This window comes from Tenrec ecaudatus, chromosome 9 (assembly GCF_050624435.1).
Source record: "Tenrec ecaudatus isolate mTenEca1 chromosome 9, mTenEca1.hap1, whole genome shotgun sequence".
In the NCBI taxonomy this organism is placed as follows: domain Eukaryota; kingdom Metazoa; phylum Chordata; class Mammalia; order Afrosoricida; family Tenrecidae; genus Tenrec; species Tenrec ecaudatus.
The window spans coordinates 151,275,470-151,292,414 of NC_134538.1; the positions used below are offsets into that span (position 1 = coordinate 151,275,470).

At 54.4% G+C, this 16,945-nt stretch overlaps 1 protein-coding gene across 2 annotated transcripts in view; it reads right to left on the minus strand.

Annotated features, from left to right (window-relative positions):
• Positions 1-16,945, minus strand: part of PLXNA4 (plexin A4) — a 457,211-nt gene that overhangs the window by 218,524 nt on the left and 221,742 nt on the right. The window contains exon 4 of one of the 2 annotated variants that reach the window (XM_075558681.1): positions 11,116-12,883. The exons of the other annotated variant lie outside the window; for it this stretch is intronic. Within the exon in view, the coding sequence (XP_075414796.1) occupies positions 12,815-12,883 (69 nt within the window). The 3' untranslated portion in view covers positions 11,116-12,814. Of the gene's footprint in view, positions 1-11,115; positions 12,884-16,945 lie in introns of those variants that run through there. 2 annotated transcript variants of the gene reach the window in all.

Here is a 16,945-nt window from a genome sequence, read left to right on the forward strand (position 1 = left end):
CTTCCATGCAGGAGACCCAGTTGGATGCCCGCATGGTGCCCCTCTTACCCAGCCACCGCTAATCTCTCAGCGGAGGCTGGCACGTTGCTATGGCGAGGAATCCCTTTCCGAGGAGCCTCCAGACTCGCGGAATGGTAGGAAGAAAGGCCTGGTGATCCCCTTTTGAAAACCAGCCAATAGAACATCCTCTGAGCCACAACTGATGAAAGGGCCAGCATGGAGGCAGCTCTCAGCAAGACTGTGTGTTTAGTCGCCTCCTCCCATTCTGGGAGGAGGAATCAGGGGTCCGCCTGTGTGTGTCCCCGCCAGCACATGCCACTTGGTGAGGTGGTTGGGAGTTGCCTGGAGACTGTCTGAGAGAAGGAGGGAACCCCAGTAGGAGAGAAACAGACTCCTGGTTCAGGGAGGCGCTGCCAGAGCTCGGAGGAAGGAGAGTGGAGCTGACATATTCTCTGTCATCTGCTTGCCCTACCGTCGGTGGCAGGATCCAAGGCCCCAGCTGAGAAGGCAACAAGGAGCGCCAGGTTCTTGTGGGAGGAGCGTCTGCTCCCAGCGCCTTCACTTCCCAGCCCACCCCACTCCAGCTCCGCGCCTGGCTCTCGGAGATGATTAGCTCCAACAGTGGGATAAATAAGGATGCGATTGCTTCGCTTTCAGCCCTGTGACAGACTGGGGTCCTCCCGATGCCAGCCTGGCCTCGCCTTACCTCACATCCGGGCACCAGGGCCTCTGCATCCCTCTCGTCCTGGGAGCATTTCTGTGTGCCTAAGTCTTCCACAACTGTCCTTGCCAAGTGCCCACATCACATGTGTCCTGATGGGGGGCAGGGGCAATGCAGAGAGCACAGTCCAGGATGCTGCACTGCTAACCAAAAGACTGGGGCACCTCAGAAGAAAGGGCTGGCCATCTGATTGGCAAAGACTATATCCAGCCATCAGACACTCCACGGAGTGCACGCAGTGCTACCCCAACCAACACCAGGGGCTACCACAAGTGGGTGCTGATGCCGCGGCAGCTTCCTTGTTTGACTTACACCGCACAGGTGGCGCTGTAGGTGAGCTGCTGGGCTGCTAACCGAAAGGTCGGCGGTTCAAACCCACTGCGTGTTGCCAGAAGGCATGGCCTGGTGATCTCCTCCCACAGAATGACACTCAGGATAACCCAACGGAGCCATTCTGCTGTCACATGGCGCTGACATCCGACTGGGAGGCGACATGTGTGGCTGGGATCCACAATCCCTGCTCATTTTCTGCTCAGCCAATCTCCAAACCCCACCTTCTCTGGCCTCCTCCGACTTCTAGGAAATTCTAGCACAAAAAGGTTTTCCAGGCTGGAAGGAAGCACCAAGCACCTCCTGGAAGATGCGCTGTTGGCATCCTGGGGACCATGTGGACCCTACTCCACAGAGGAGAGACCTCGTAGATAACAAACTGGACTTGAACCTGGGACCCAGACAGCCTATGTCTCTCCAACAAACCTGTGTTGCCTTCAGCTCACCGTGGGGGTGACTGCTTCCCCTAGTTTCCCAAATACACATTTCACAATGGCAGCCCCCCAACCTACACCGGCCAACCCACGAGCCCCTCTCTCTACCCAAGTGTAAAGCCGGTCTGACAGGCCCTGAGCTTCTGTGACCGCAGGTCCCGACCAGCACCAGCACCCTCTCTTCACACCCAGGACACCTGCCACTTGGAGCCAAGCAGGGCCCCTCTCCCCACCCACTCTGTAGCTGCAATAACCAACCATAAAATCAACTATATCTTACTGCCGTGTAACATGCAGCATGAAAGCGGTGGCTATGTGTCTACAGGGTAAGGGAATATTCTGTCCAAATTGGCTTCCCTTCACTGCATGGCTGGCATGGAATCATCTCTGCCACTGAGGCTGGGAGACCCGAAGAGCTAGGATGGCCGTGTGGTCCATGGGTGAGGGGACCTGTGCATACACCTGGGTCAGATGCAAACAGCGATTCACAGGGGGCATGTAAAGATCCATGCACACTCCCCGTGTCCACACACATCCCCTGGCTGTGCAAGCACACGCCGTTGCACACATGACTCCTCCGCTGTACAGGCAGAGCTACACCGCTTCCCTGCGATGCACACACTTGTATGCACACACGGAGCAGTAAGGCCAGAGTGCTCCTTAGAGGCAAGCATGGTGAGACTTCATCTTACATACGTCGGACAGGTTGTCAGCAGACACCAGACCCTGGAGAAGGACATCATGCTTGGTAAAGTAGAGGAGCAGCTAAAAAGAGGAAGGGCCTCAACACAGGGATTGACACCTTGGCTGCGTCACTGGGCTCCGGCATAGGAACAATGATGAGGATGGTGCAGGACGGGCAGTGTTTTGTTCTGTTGTGCACTGAACAACAACAAGGTCTTTCAGCGAGCTCCGCTGAGTCCCTTTCCCCGTCGGTCTCACCAGGAGCCATCTCATGTGGTTCGGCCATCGACTGCACCCCAGTTGTACACAGTGAAGACCATTCCCGAGGGACAGAGTCTAAGAACTGGGACATTCTCTCCCTGACCGATTGCTAAGAGAGGTCACCCAAGGTGGCCGCCCTGGGTTTCCACCAGCCGAGCTGTATCAGCATAGGGACACAGCTCACACTGTTTGGAAAAGGAAGCCGGACGGAGTCTCCCCAGCACGTGTTTCCATCCCACTCACGTGCAGGGCGACCCCCGCCCTGTGGGAGAAGGCAAGCCCCGAGTAGCCGGAGCAGTAAACGTGTTAGGCTGCTATTAGCAAATCTGGTGGCTTGAGTTCTAGGAAGAAAGGCCTGGCGACCTGCTTCTGAGAAAGCAGCCATTATCACAGCATCATTCTCACGGGCTCCCCAGGAGCCAGAGTCGACCAGACAGCCCACAAGCCCAGACAGCCACTCACAGCTGATGGTGTGTGTGTGTGTGGTGGTGGGGGGGCAATGTCTGCCTCTGCCCAGCTGCAGACCAACGAAGCCCTCCTGACTGTCAGCCTCTGTGGCAGTTACGTAATCTTCTGTCAACTTGTGAAGAGGTGGAGTCTAGCCTGTCAATCAGTCGCCCATTGATAACCATGGATAAATAGCTCACTGGTGGCCAGACACACACAGATGCTCCGCTTCATATTCCTAATGACAAGACACATGGAGCTATGCTAGAGCCCTGGGGCTGGAGGAGCCACGTGGAGATTCCTGCCAGTGCTGAGATGCTTCCCCTGCCACTGGATCCACAAGATTTCCACCCACTGACCTGTGATCTTCCTGCATTCAGCGTCATTACATGTATTTTGTGAGTCTGAAGAGGAATTTATAGATGGTATTGGACAAATGTGTTAATGTCTGACTTATGGGCTTGATCTGGGCTGGGCTGGGATGTTTTCTCAATATTCGATTGCTCTTGTATATAAAGCTCTTTCTTATACACATGAGCGTCTATGAATTTGTTTCTCTAGTCTACCCAGACTAACACAGCCCCCTAGCCCTTTCTAGAGCAGGGTCAACCCGTTTCTCCCGGGAAGAGGAGGCAGCTCCTGGTCCTGGGGAAAGAGCTGCCCACTCCTCTCGGGAGGTGAGGGTCCCTTGGAAGTCCAATAGGATTCTCGTCTTCCACAAACCACACTAGGCCAGCTGCAGAAGGCAGCGGGCTGCTCTAAACACGTCCAGTTTCTGAACGGAGGCAGGGCAGGCGAGGCTGTGTGTGTGCAGAGTGTTGTGTGCACGTTATGAGCACCCAGGGCCAGGAATTGGAAGACGAGGTGTGTGCCCTGCATTCCAGGACCACAGGAAGTGTGGACACACACTAACTCCTGCTCCGAGAGGCCACTCCAAACTCCAGGGCTCCAAATGTCCTGGCACCCTCCATGCGAGGCAGAGGTCATTCTTGTTTGTAGGGAGGGACTGGCTCGACAACACAAGCAGCCCTGCAGATGGTGTCCAAGTCAGCCAACCACAAGGCTGAGAGGGGATGTGACACCGGAACCAAGGTGGTGCCCCACGTCCTGGAAAGGTCATCTTACAGATGCTGCCAGGATGGGGGCTTCTTGGAGCTTTACATCAGACCAACCACGATCCTCTCCAGGTCGCATGGCCGCATCGTAGAGACAACTGTTATTCTACTGGTCTTATGAGAGCGAGAGCATCGCATGCTCAGTAGTCTACAACTAGTTACTCAGGGCTACGTTGTAACTACTACCTGCTCCCAATAATAATGTGGAGACGGATGTCCACCCTGCCAAATTCCCTCAGCAAGATGCCTCCCTTTTCTTCCCCCAGAAAACAGACGCCTGGGTCCTAAAGTGACCCTTGGTACACAGGCCACCCACATACCCAGCAATGGGGATATTGACCTCATCCATACCATGTGGCATAGACTGCCCCCCCATGCCCTTTAAGGGGACATAAGTGGTGGAGAAAGGACCATTGGAGCTGAAGATGCTTGCATGTTGACAAGTTTCTTCCAGAACAAGGAGAAACCTGGGCACAAGAAGGACCCCACACAGGCTTCCTCCTGGCTCAGGCGAGGATCCAGCTGCCACAGGAAGGGTAAGGAGTCTCCGGGCAGTGCAAGCAGTTGACGCACTGGGCTGCCAACTGCAACGTTGGAAGTTCAAGTCTGCCCCAAGGTGCCTCACAAGAAAGGCTGGTGACCTGCTTCTGAGGAACCAGCCACTGCAAGTCCTCTGGAGCGGAGTTTCTATTCTGACACAGGGTGGGGTATCATGGGTCATGAGGCAGAGCTATCTCCATAGTCTCTAGTTTAGGGCACCCTTTCCATCTCACACAGCAGACAAACAGAAGGCAAGGGAAGAAAAGTGGGAGACGCTCAACAAGACTGTCTTCCCCGCCTACATTTGGGATGTGGAAATTCTGTGGCTGGAGAAATGGATTGGCCTTGGATGTGGTTCCCAATTGCCTGCCTAGGGCATTCCCCACACGCACCCCAAGAGTAATGCACCAGACCCCAAAGATCCCACGAACGCATCAGACCCCACCGCATATGCGCAGCTCTTTGAAAGCCAGCCTTGTCAGTTCTCAGGCATCTACTGCGTGGACCCCTTGTTCAGACTGTCCCCCAGTGAAAGGCCTGTTTAGTGAGCCAGAGCCAGACCCTTAGGCACCCTTCCCACGGTCCCGCTCATAAATACTTATCCTACATGAGCCACTCTGCAAGGCGCAGGTAACAGAAGGCAAAGCATGTCCCGTTCTGCGAAGGGAAGCAATCAGGAGTGAAAGCCAACGTTGATGAGACGCAACACCATCTCTCACTCTCTGGGGACGATGGCTGAACCTATTCTTTCCCAATTGGGACCCCACACTTGGTTTAGGTGCTGAACTGCCCGTCCCGAGTGTGCGTGTGGCTTATTGGAGCAGGGGTCTCTTAGAGAGCATCAAACAGAGCCCCCAGCGGCTCTTATATAAAAGATTCTGGTGGAGAAGTTAGATAGGATCACGAAATGCCTCTCCGCCCTCAGCAAAGACACGGTCACCTCCACACACATCACAGAAGACCTAGCATGGACCTGGACTGCTCTGCCCAACTGCCCCAGGAGGTGATCCTAGTGCGGATGGGTGGACGCGCCACAGGTCACTGAGATGCAGGCTTTACCCCCCAGGTCTGGTTCCTGAGAAGCGAGGGTGGTAAGATGTCAACCTGCTTCCTTTGGACACGTGACAAGGAAAGGCCAACCTCTAGAAAAAGACATCCAGTGTGGGAGAGTCGAGGCCCGGAAAAGCAAGCGGAGTGCAGCCCTCTCCTCAACGGACGGGACGCGGCGGGCCCCACCATGAGCTGGACCCCACCAACCAGGATGCAGATGGCACAGGGCGGGGCAGTGTTTCCCTGTGCTATGTGTGAGGTCGCCAGGAGTAGCAGTCAACCAACAGCTCGCAACCGTGGTTCCTGGCCAGTCCCCTGGGAAGCCTGGTTCGCAGACTGAGGGAGTATTCAGGACTTTACCCAGAGTCCTTTGTGCTGGGGCTAAGCTTAAAAGGTAGGGTATCCAGGAAATCATGTTTCAAAGGGCCCCCCGCCCCCCCATCTTCACGATATTTCATATTCCAGCCAACAGTTGTGAAAATGAACATCACGGTCTGAATGGAGGCAAGGAATGGAAGAGGCAGCAGGGACACAAAAGGAAACATGTGGTCCGAGGGGCACGCACAGAAAGAGCAGAGGCCACTGTTGCTAGGCAACTGGTGCTGGTCCACCAAAGAGTGGTAGGGCTTCTGCGTGGCCTGGATGTAGATGAGCATCGGGTCTTTGGGAGCATCCGCCGGTGGCACCACCGGCCTCTTCTCCTTTTGCCTCCCCAGCCCCGCCCCACCCCAGCCCAAGCCATAGATGTCCTGTCCCCAAGGACATGTCCGCTGGCGGGAGGACAGCAGACACGAAGAAGGGACATAAAGAAGACGTGAGGAGGAAACAAAAGAGATGGGCGAGGGAGAGGTGAGTGAGAAGATGGAGGGATTGAGAACTGAAGGGCATCTCCCTCCACGCCTATCTCTGCCTAGATTCTTACTCACTGTGCAGGACTGGCATCAGCTCTGACCCCATAGCAAAACCCAGGGACACCAGGTTCTAGAACATGCCAAGGGGGGCATGATGATGGGTCTGTGAGGACAAGAGAGCAGGTCCTGGGGTGTTGCTGTAAGCTGCCGTGGGCATGAAGTACACCCCCTTCCTCAGAAGGGTGGCTGCTTCTTTGTGTTTCCTCTCTCACACCTGTGGCTCTTTGAAGAAAGGTGTGCACATTGTACTCATCCCTAGCTGGGGCACCTGCTGCTAACAGCGGGGAAGACGCCTGTCCTTTATCAGGAGTGAATGACAAGCGCGAGGGGGACCACTTTGAACTGGCCCTCTCATGGCAGATGAAGTCCAAGCAGGTGGGTCTGTATCTGTAAACTGTGGGTGAATGGGATTGATACTCAGCACAGAGGAGAATTCCCGCTCAACTGCCTTGCTGGAAACCTCATTTCCCTCGGAGGAAACAAGGGCTTAGCAACCAAGTCTCTTGGATGGTAAGTCAGAGGCAAGGTGCCCGGTCGCCAAGCACGGCTCCTGGAATTGCTCTCTCCCCAACACCCTGGCAGTCATCCTGTCCCTCTGAGTCTCCCATTCTAGAGCTTTGGTCCATATTTTTTCCCATGCCAGTTATTGTTCACGTCACCCAAACTATGTACATATACATGTGAGTCTCTTCCGATTTTGCCGAAAAGTCATGACTGAGCAGGTTCAAATCAGCTTGCAGCCCTGTATCCAGAAGCAGATGGGGATTTACTGACTGGAAAGGAAGCAGGGGCTGTAGCAGCCTTCTCTAACGAGGCCTTGGGCCTGCAGCTCAGCTTGTTTGGTACATGATAACGTCACACACTACTAAGAAAGATGAAAACTCTGGGGGTTAACTATGGCAACACAGTATGATTCATGCATTCAGAAATGTTAAGATACGAGGGATAGTGTGTGTCTCCGGAAGGTGGAAATACTTTCAAATCCGAAGTTCCCAAGATGGGTTCCCAACTCTTCCCAGAATGGGCTCAGTCGGCATAAGCAACTTCATGGCCTAAGTCCTGAAGACCTGCCCTGTCACAGACCGGCTGCCCCTGTGGGCACACTCATCCCTTCTCAGCTGTGGGCCAGTCTGGTACTGTCCACTTGCCTCTCGCCTCCCTAGGCCTGTCCTCCCAGGGAGTCTGTGCTCTGAGCCCCCAGGGAATGTCGCTTCCTCCCCGCATCCCCCAGCCATGGGGTTGATTTCCAGTCATAGTGGCCCTGTAGGACAGCCAAGCTGGACGGAAGCCGGCTCCCACGTTGATCTCCCATGGGCGCCCATGCCATCCTTTCAGGTAGTAGCCGAGCGCTTTAACCACTGTGCCACTAACCCCTCCTTCACAGCAGAGCTCTGGGTATTTCCTCTGGGCCCCATGAAAAAAACGGAACGATACCCCAGACCCAAAACCCACCACCAGTCAGTTGATTCCAACTCACAGCGATCTTTGACCCCAGTAGAACTGCTCCCGCGGGGTTTCCGGAGTGAGTCTTCATTTTTAGGTGGCAGGCTGCCACCCCTTCCCCTGTGGAGTAAGTGGCTGGGGGGTCCAAACCACAGACCCCTCTGTGGGCAGCCGAGCACTTAAGCAGTGTGCCACCAGGGCTCCTACCCTGGCGCCCCCACTGCTATCAAGTCGAGTCTGACGTACATGGACGAGACTTTGTAGCACATAGTGTAGGGGGGCGTCGCTGGACCCCTAACAGGAATTTACTGTGATAAATGGACAGAGCTCTCAGGGCATGACTGAACACGCGAGAAAGGGGGTCCCTCCGCCACATGACAGCACGGGTGGGGGGCATGAGTAGCGGCGCTGATGAGGACAGCTCCGGAGTCCCCGCGTATCCTGGGTCAAACGAGGGTTCTGTGGACACACGGGATCACAGATCCATCTTGGCCGTAAAAGAAGAAGCTTCTGTGATTGTCGTTCTCAATTAAGTTGGGCTTAAAAATATCACATTGGTAACAACTGCTGGTTTTAAGACCCTTGAAAGTGAAACCCAGACAGAGAGAGTCCTGGCTCCTCCTCCTCTCTGCAGCTCCGTTATGCTGTGGGTCCAGGCGAACCTCTATGGCGAAGCCTGGTTGGAGAGGGATCCCCCAAGGTGCTTTGGGGAGGACTGGGAGGTGCTGGCACCAGGCAAGGGTTCCTGGCAGAGGTTAAGCCAAACCCAACCAGTTACCCACAAGTCCATTCCCCCTCGTGGAAACCCCACCCTCACACCTCCTGGGGCCCAGTGCAACCATTCCACGGGGTTCTCAATGAAAGGCATCTTTGGGGATATCAGACTTTTCTTCCGCACGATGTCTGGATGGGTTCCCAAAACTAATTCTACCATGAAGAGCAGTTGCCAGCGTCCAGGGACACCAAGGTCCTGGCAGAATGTAAGGAAGGCGCTGTCCAAAGTCTGAACATTCAGGACCCATTCCAAGGGTCAGATAATTTTCCACAGCATAGAAAATGACTATGGAGGTCTCGTGGTGCTGGGGGTTAGGCCTTGGGACGCGAACCCAGAAGTCAGTGGTTCTAACCTACAAACAGCCCTTCAGGAGAGCGATGAGGCATCTGTTCCCATACACATTTGTGCTCTGAGAAGCATGGGGTCACTATGGGTACGAGCCACATGGACAGCCGTGGAAGGATAGAGAGGCCACTGCAGAAAAAGCAGCCAGGAAGCGACTTTGCAATGACAATAAAGGGGACACTGGGTGCAGCTTGGGAAGGAAGGTCTGTAAGTGACCACTTCACAGTGACCTTGTGGTTAGCAAGGTGGGTAGGGACTCAGGGTCTAACGCCAGCTAGGGCCACCCACCCCCTTCTAGGAGAACTGAGGGTCTCTGTTGATGAGCTGTGGATACCTGACCCCAGCTTCCTGGCTGGAAGTGTGTAGGACATAAGTATTTCCTTCTCATAGACAACAGGCAAACACCTAGAAGCCCCTATCATTCGCCATGGAGCGGATTCAGACTCCTGGCCACTCCAGGTGTGTCAGAGGGGAGCATGCCCCCACAGGGTTTCAATGACCGTGACCTTGGAAAGCAAAGTGTGAGCTCTTTCTCCCAAGGCACCTCCAAACCCATGGTCACGGTGTCGATTCTGACTCATAGTGATCCACGTTGGGTCTTCTAGACTGTGCCTTTGTGGGAACAGATGGTCTCATCTTTTCCTACCGAGCAGCTGGTGGGTTTGAACCAGTGGCCTAGCTATCCATATAAGGAGCTCAACACCTATTTCCTGTCATCACCCAGGGATTCCCCTAGAAGAATCTAAAACTCACTGCCATTGAGAGTGACCCCGCAGGACAGGGCAGAACTGCCCCTGTGGGTTTCTGAGACTGTCAGCCTCATCTTTCTCCCCCGGGGGGACTGACCTTGCAATTAGCAGCCCGATTAGTAACTGCGATGCCCCCAGGGCATCAGCAATTTATGAACAAGCATGAAATGAATGCACGAGGGACAGAATCACCTACAGCTGCCCAGATCTTCAAAATAACCCATTCTTCTGGAAGTTGGAAACCCCAGCAGTGCGTAGTGGGATTAGTTTTTAAACCAACAAACTAGAGAACTCAGAGACCAGCCCCTCAACAGTGGGGAGATATCTGGTTAAGATCAAGGCACTGGGAACACGCCCTGGTGCTTAGCATTTGTCATGCAACCCTTGTCCTTCTTTCTTTATTTTTATTTTTCTGTTAAATCCACACTCTAAGAGACCACCATTCATCTCACCATGGGAGCCGCTCCAAAAAAAAATAATCACCTGGATTATTACTGTCATTTTCTTCTTTCTGTTTAGCCTTGTTTTTGTGTTTTATTGTTTCTCTTAGGTTCCCCCGTTTATGAAGCACAGCAGGAGTGGATCATACGCCCATCAACCACGACCACAAGGCTCTTGTTTCTTTCTTGAGGGGAAGAAAACTAACTGCCCTCGGTTGCTGCTAACCACAAGGTCAGCCATTCAAATCCACCAGCCGCTCTGTGGGAGAAAGATGAGGCTGTCTGCTCCCATCAAGAGTCACAGTCTCGGAAACCCACAGGGGCGGTTCTGCCCCGTCCTGCAGGGTCGCTGTGAGTTGGCATGGACTGGTGGTGGTGAGCGGTTTCGGTGATTGCCCGACGATTATTATGACTCTTTCACTCGCCACATGGTGGTTGCTTGAATTGCTGCTGACTGACTGAATGAATGAGCACCAGAAGCTGGTCCCTCAGAGTGGGCGGGGAAGGAAGGGTCTGATGCAGCCTGGGGCTCTGCACACCGGGGTTCCCGTCAATGGCTACTCTGAAGATGCTTTAAGCCCTGTCCCCTAAATCTTCCGAGCTCTGCCGCCAACTCCAGTCGGGAACGGCCCTCCAATAACCATGGCGACATCGGCTCCTGGCAGGGTCCCAGGGGGTCCAGTGTCTCACCCCCAGAGTAACTCTTGTGGAACTGCCAGAAGACCCTCCATGGCCAGCGGAAGGGCCCAGCTGGACCATAAATTGTGCAGACAAAGATAAAGACACGCATTCTCTCTGGGCTCAGACGTCCTCACTGCGCACGGCAGCCTCCCCTCTCTTCAGGCACTGGGCCCTCCCCTGCCCCTTCCCTCCTGGGTCTCTCTTCCCACGCCCCATCCCTCTGTCCCTCTGTTCGCCTTCCCCATCTGCTGCCAGACCAAGAGGCCCCGTGAGTCCTGGCTCCACATCACCCCACAGCGGGTACAGTGGGCCGCCTGTTGGCCTGACCTCAAGATGACCCTCTCTGTGGGTCTGAGCCTTGGTGTCATTTCACCTTCTCCCCACCGACAGCTGTGAGCCAACGGGGACCCCCGCAAGGGGCAGTCAGCAGAGAGGGACGCAGATACTGCTGGGAATTGCGGGGTCTTACTTTCGGTAGGGTGTGTGACTTCTCTGAGCCCCGTAAAATAACGCAGACTTGGTGGGACGGTTACTGATACTGTCAGGTGCCATCCAGCTGGTGACCCTACACACAGGGGCAGGAAACACTGCCAGGTCCTGTGCCAGCCTCACTATGGTTGCTGTGCTTAGAACCCACAGTGGAAGCCCCTGTGCCAATCCACCTCATGGAGAACCTGTCCCTTTTCTATCCGCTGCCTCTGCGTTACCAAGCACGATGTCCTTCTCCAGGCAAACGAGTCCATGCTAGAATTTAAACTCAAAACTCACTGCCATCGAGTCAATTCTGACTCAGTGACCCTGTAGGACAGAGAAGTCCTGTGGACTCTGAGATGTGAACTCTTTTACGGGAGTAGAAACCTTGTCTTTCTCTGCAGAGTGGCTGGTGGTTTTGAACTGCCGACTCTGCAGTTGATAGCCCAGCGTGCAACCACTAAACTACCAGGGCAACTGGAGTCAAATTTAGCTTTCCCCAATCTAAGCAATTTCTAGTGAGATCCACATCTTTGGCTCCCAAAGGGAGTAGGCAGGTAGGCACTTGAACTGTTTGGTAGAAAACTGAAAACAGACTTAAAAAAACCCAACTTCTCATGTTTGACAGTACCCAGCGGCTCACCCCCACATCTGTGATGGGAGAGGCTGAGTGAACACCTGATGACCAGGTGTAGCCTGCGTGCACACAGTCCCTGTCTCTCACTCCAGAGCTGATGACGGGGCCAGGCTTTTGCTGCCACCGACCCTCAAACACTGACCTTCCAAACTGGGAAGACCACAGCGACTCAGGAGTGGCCTGGGTTGTCCTCCCTTTGATGATTGCCCCCTGCCCTGACACAGCCCACCCCTGCCCACTGCCGCAGGAGCGGGTGGGGCTTTCCAGCCGGGGTGGTTAGATTACAGACAGCAAGGGCGGGAAGGTCTTTGAGTTGCTGAGTGACTCAAGTGGGAATATCAGTGGGCGTTTGGGCTCTTCAGTGGTACAATTCTCACCTTCCATGTAAGACTCGCCCCCTCTCCCTGTTTGATTCCTGGCCTAGGCACCGCATGGGTAGCCCCACCTGGCCGTCCGCACAGGCTTCCGTGTTGGGCAGGTTCTAGCGGAACTGGATGGACTAGCAAGAAAGGCCTGGTGATCTACTTCCAAACACCAGCCCACGCAAACCTAGGGAACCCAACAGTCGTCTCAGCAACCAGTCACGAATAGCCAGGGCTGGGAGGTGCTTCCTCTGGTTGTGGGTCAACAGCAGTCAAGGGCAACCGGCAGATGCTAGACGGGGAGGCGTGGACATGTGGGAGCTCCAGAGGTCCCGGCCGACGTGACTGATGAGCGTTCTCTTCAGGGTCTGTGCAGAGTGGTGAGCAGACGGGCAGGTGTGATGGAGGGTATCTCCGATCAGGACCAAGACAATAACATTAAATGACAGGTCAGAGGGAGAGAGGCAGACACCTCCCTTTGCAGAACCTGGGAAAGATAACAGAAGGCAGAGGACTGGGGTGTGGCCCTGATCCCATTGGCTCTTGTTGCTCTGGCTGCCCTTGGGGGTCACTAGAAGATGCCCACTCTCGTCGGACAGGTAAGCATCAGTGCCTTGGCAGGCGGATCCTCTCCCCACCAAGAGAAGGAGCCTAAGGGGGTCCGACCTTGCTCTTCCAGCTCAGAGAGCCTGCTGGGGAGAACTCTAGAGCCCTGCAGGGCAGGAGCTGGGCCCTGTCGCCATGACGACCACCCAAGCCCAAGGCCAGTCTCATCCCCTGGAAATGGAATGAGAGAGAGAAGCGAGGGCTGAGCCTGTCTGCGTGCAGGTGTGTGTGTGCTGTGCTGACACAGGAGGGGCAAAGCGAAGCTGCAGTGGGGTTGGGGAACTGAGAGGGCAAAATGCCAGTGGGGGTCCCACGATGGTTAGAGATGAGTCCCTGCCGATCCAAGAAGAAGCTTCCAGAGGGCCAGGCAGGAGAAGCGAGGCCACGCAGGGAGCAGTCACAGCCTGAGGGTCTAGAGCAGTGGTTCTCAACCTTCCTAGTGCCACGACCCTTTCATACAATTCCTCAGGTTATGGTGACTCTGCCCCCCCCAACCATAAAAATTATTTTTGTTGCTATTTCATCACTGTAGTTTTGCTACTGTGATGAATCAGGTGACCCCTGTGAAAGGGTCCCAAAGGAGTGGCGACCCACAGATTGAGAACCACTGATCTAGAGCGTGGTTGATCACAAGGGGCCGGGGGGCGGGGCAGGCGAGAAGAGGCTGCAACACCATTCCAGGTACAGGGAGAGCAAGCCACTGCCAGAGACCACTTGCAAGGGTGGCAAAGCCCAGCCAGCCCTGCCCTCCACTCTAAGTCCAGGACGACTTGTGTTTCCCGGGGTGGGGGAGCTGCACTGGACCCCTTTCCCCCTTGGGCAGCATTCAGACCATTTATTGCTCTGCAAACTCACTGTCATCAAGTCAATTCTGACTGACAGAGACCCGTAGGACTGCCCCTGTGAGGTGCCAAGACTAACACTTTATGGGAGTAGAAAGACTCTTCTGTGTCCCACAGAAGAACAGGTTAGTTTCAAACTGCCGACCCTGCAGTTTGCAGCCCAATACAAACCCCACTGTACCATCTGAGCCCCTGTCTCACTGCTTCTACTAGGTGCATTTGAACCAGAATTCCCAGCCCAGACACATTGGCATGCAAGGACCTGACACATTGCAGAGAATCCTTGGGCAAAAGGTGCCAGGGGAGGGGGAAGAAACTGCCCTCACCTTGCTGTTTTCCCTGTGGGGGTGCTGGGTGCATGGCATGATGGACCTATCGGGTAGGGGCATCAGGTATACATACGGCTGTCCTGAAGTTCTGCCAGCGTCCCAGGAATCCGCAGGACATATGTGGCTGCTGGAGGCACACAGATGGGTTATGACCCTGGGCCTGCCACTTACGAGGAGGTGGGCATGGCTCAGAGAGCTTATCCTCCCCTTTGGAGCCCAGGGTTCGAATCTCGCAGTGCCCCTCCTGCACACACATTTCAGCAGAGCTGCTGGTCAAGCAACCAGCCAAAGAAAACCCAGTTCTCGGGACGGTCTGGGCCCCAGCCCATCATAAGCAACATTTTACTCCATTAGGCACAGGGGGTGCACAGGAGTCAGTGGGCTCTGGCAGGGGAGGGCCAAGCTATGACAGCTACCAACGACCTCGTACTAACTTTCTTTCCTTCCATGAGCACTCAACCCCTGTCCCTAATCTTTACTATGGAGGTGACAGTGGAACGAACTTCAAACCCATAGTCTGTGTAGGGAGGGGAAGCTACAGCCTCGCTGAACCTGTAAGCCAGGACGAGCACCAAGCCCGAGAACCGGAGCCCCAGGAGATGTGGGGTGCCCCCTGCCTTTCTCCTTCCTGGGTCTTCTCTTCTGCTGAGTTCCTGGCTTCCCCACGTCGTGGGACTCACAGAGAAGCAACATGCTTGACACCAGGCCAGGAGGCCAGGAGAAGAGATTGCTCCTGGTTGCAGACGAAGGACCTCGTGAGCGCTGGCTGCCCTAGCCCGGCCAGGCTGTGGGGTCAAGACTCCAGGGCACAGTCACTAAGACCAGGCAGAGCAAGCAGCGCCCGCCCCACACCCCGCCCAATGTGGGAAAGGTGTGTGAATACACGGAGGTGTCCAAAAGTGCATGGAAAGAAGGAATGAAAAGATAGTGGAATTTCCCCCCACGAACTTCCTGGAGTCCCTTCATTCTCCCGGGCATCAAGAGGGCCCCCACCCTCTCACCAAGCACCCATGGGGCCAGGGACGTTCTAGGTTTAGCATGATCAGACCTGGGTCTGGGGTGGAGCCTGTTCTCCCGATGCCCCTCCTTGGTCCCCTCAGAGTGGGGGGAGGTAGAACAAATGCTGGGGAGGCTGCCCTGTACCCAACACAGGCAAGGGATGAGTTGAGCCTTTCCCTAGGGACCCAGTGACATGCAGCCTCCAGTGGGTACCGCTGCCTGCTCACATATGAACAGGAGTCACTGGGCACGTGCCCAGCCTGCAAAGCTCTGCCAAGGACAGGGCAGCCAGAGCTAGCCATCATTAGAGGCCCACGCATTGGAGCCGCCCTTGAGAGATACTTAAAAATAAATGAGTTATTTAGTGTTCTCTCTCTCTCTGTGTCTCCCTCGCTCTCTCTCAACAGCACCTTTCAACCCAGGAGCTGCCAAAGAGGTTAGGCGGCTGGCTATGTATAGAAACCCATCACTCACTACTGAAATAGATCCAGGCAGCCACTTGTCCACACCGTGGAGGGTGAGAAGAGAAGTAACCGGATCCAGACAGAACTGGGGTGCGGGGTGTGGTGCCTGGAGAGGCTGTCACTCACTTCCTGGTGTGGCTATCGGGACCCACAGGGAGGGGAGCCCACATCCTCCCAGGTAGAGTTAGTCCTATTTGGAAAGGCCTTCAGGGACAAGACATGAGATACATTCTCATGCCATGGTTGCAGGACCCAGACCATCCAAGCTGCTTTGCACAGGCTAAAAGCACAATCCCTTCTGAAGTCCCCCCAAGAGCTATGCTAAGTCCAGGCAGGCAGATGCAAGCCAAAAGCACAGTGCAATGTCAGGCTACAGCTACCCAGGCTGGAAATCATGGAAAGATGAATGTTGGCAAGTGTTGGAGAGGATGTGGGGTGATGGAATCTCATATGTTGCTGGTGGGGATTTAAATGGTGGAGCCACATGGGAAGACAACCTGGAGAAACTCCCCAGAGGAGCCAACATAGATTGACCGTGTGGCTCAGCAGTGTGGCTCCTAGCTGTGAATCCCAAAGAACTAAAAACCCATGTCCACCGAGCCAGCCAGGGTGTGCCATAGCACCGATGAAACACACAACATTCCTCTATTTCTTTAATGCTTCCACCCCCCTCCCACTATCATGACCCCAGTTCTACCTTACCAATACAGCTAGACGGGAGTATGTACACAGGTACGGGTAAGAGCTCTCCACACACAGAATCCAGGACGGATAAGCCCCACACCATCAATAATGAGAGTAGCGATACTGTGAGGGTAGGGAGATGGTGGGGGGAGAAGAGGAAGAAAGGGGGAACCGATTATAATGAACGATGTATAACCACCCCCACCAGGGGGATGACCAACAGAAATGTGGGTGAAGGGAGACAGCAGATGGTGTAAGACATGAAAACAATAATAATTTCTACTTTATCAAGGGGTCACGTGGGTGGAAGGGTGGGGGAGGGAGGGAAAAAGGAGCTGATACCAAGGACCTAGCAGAAAGAAAATATTTTGAAAATGGTGAAGGCAACATGTACACATGTGCTCGACACAATGGTTGGATGTATGGATTGTGATAAGCATTGTACAAGCCTCCAATAAAAGAATATAAAAATAAAAATATTTAAAAAAAAGAAAACAACGATGGCCACATATGTACAAATGTGCCTGATGCAGTCGAAGTGTGTATTATTATAAGAGCTGTGAGACCCCAATAAAATGATTTATGAAAATATACATGTCTGCATGACCACATGGACACAGCATTC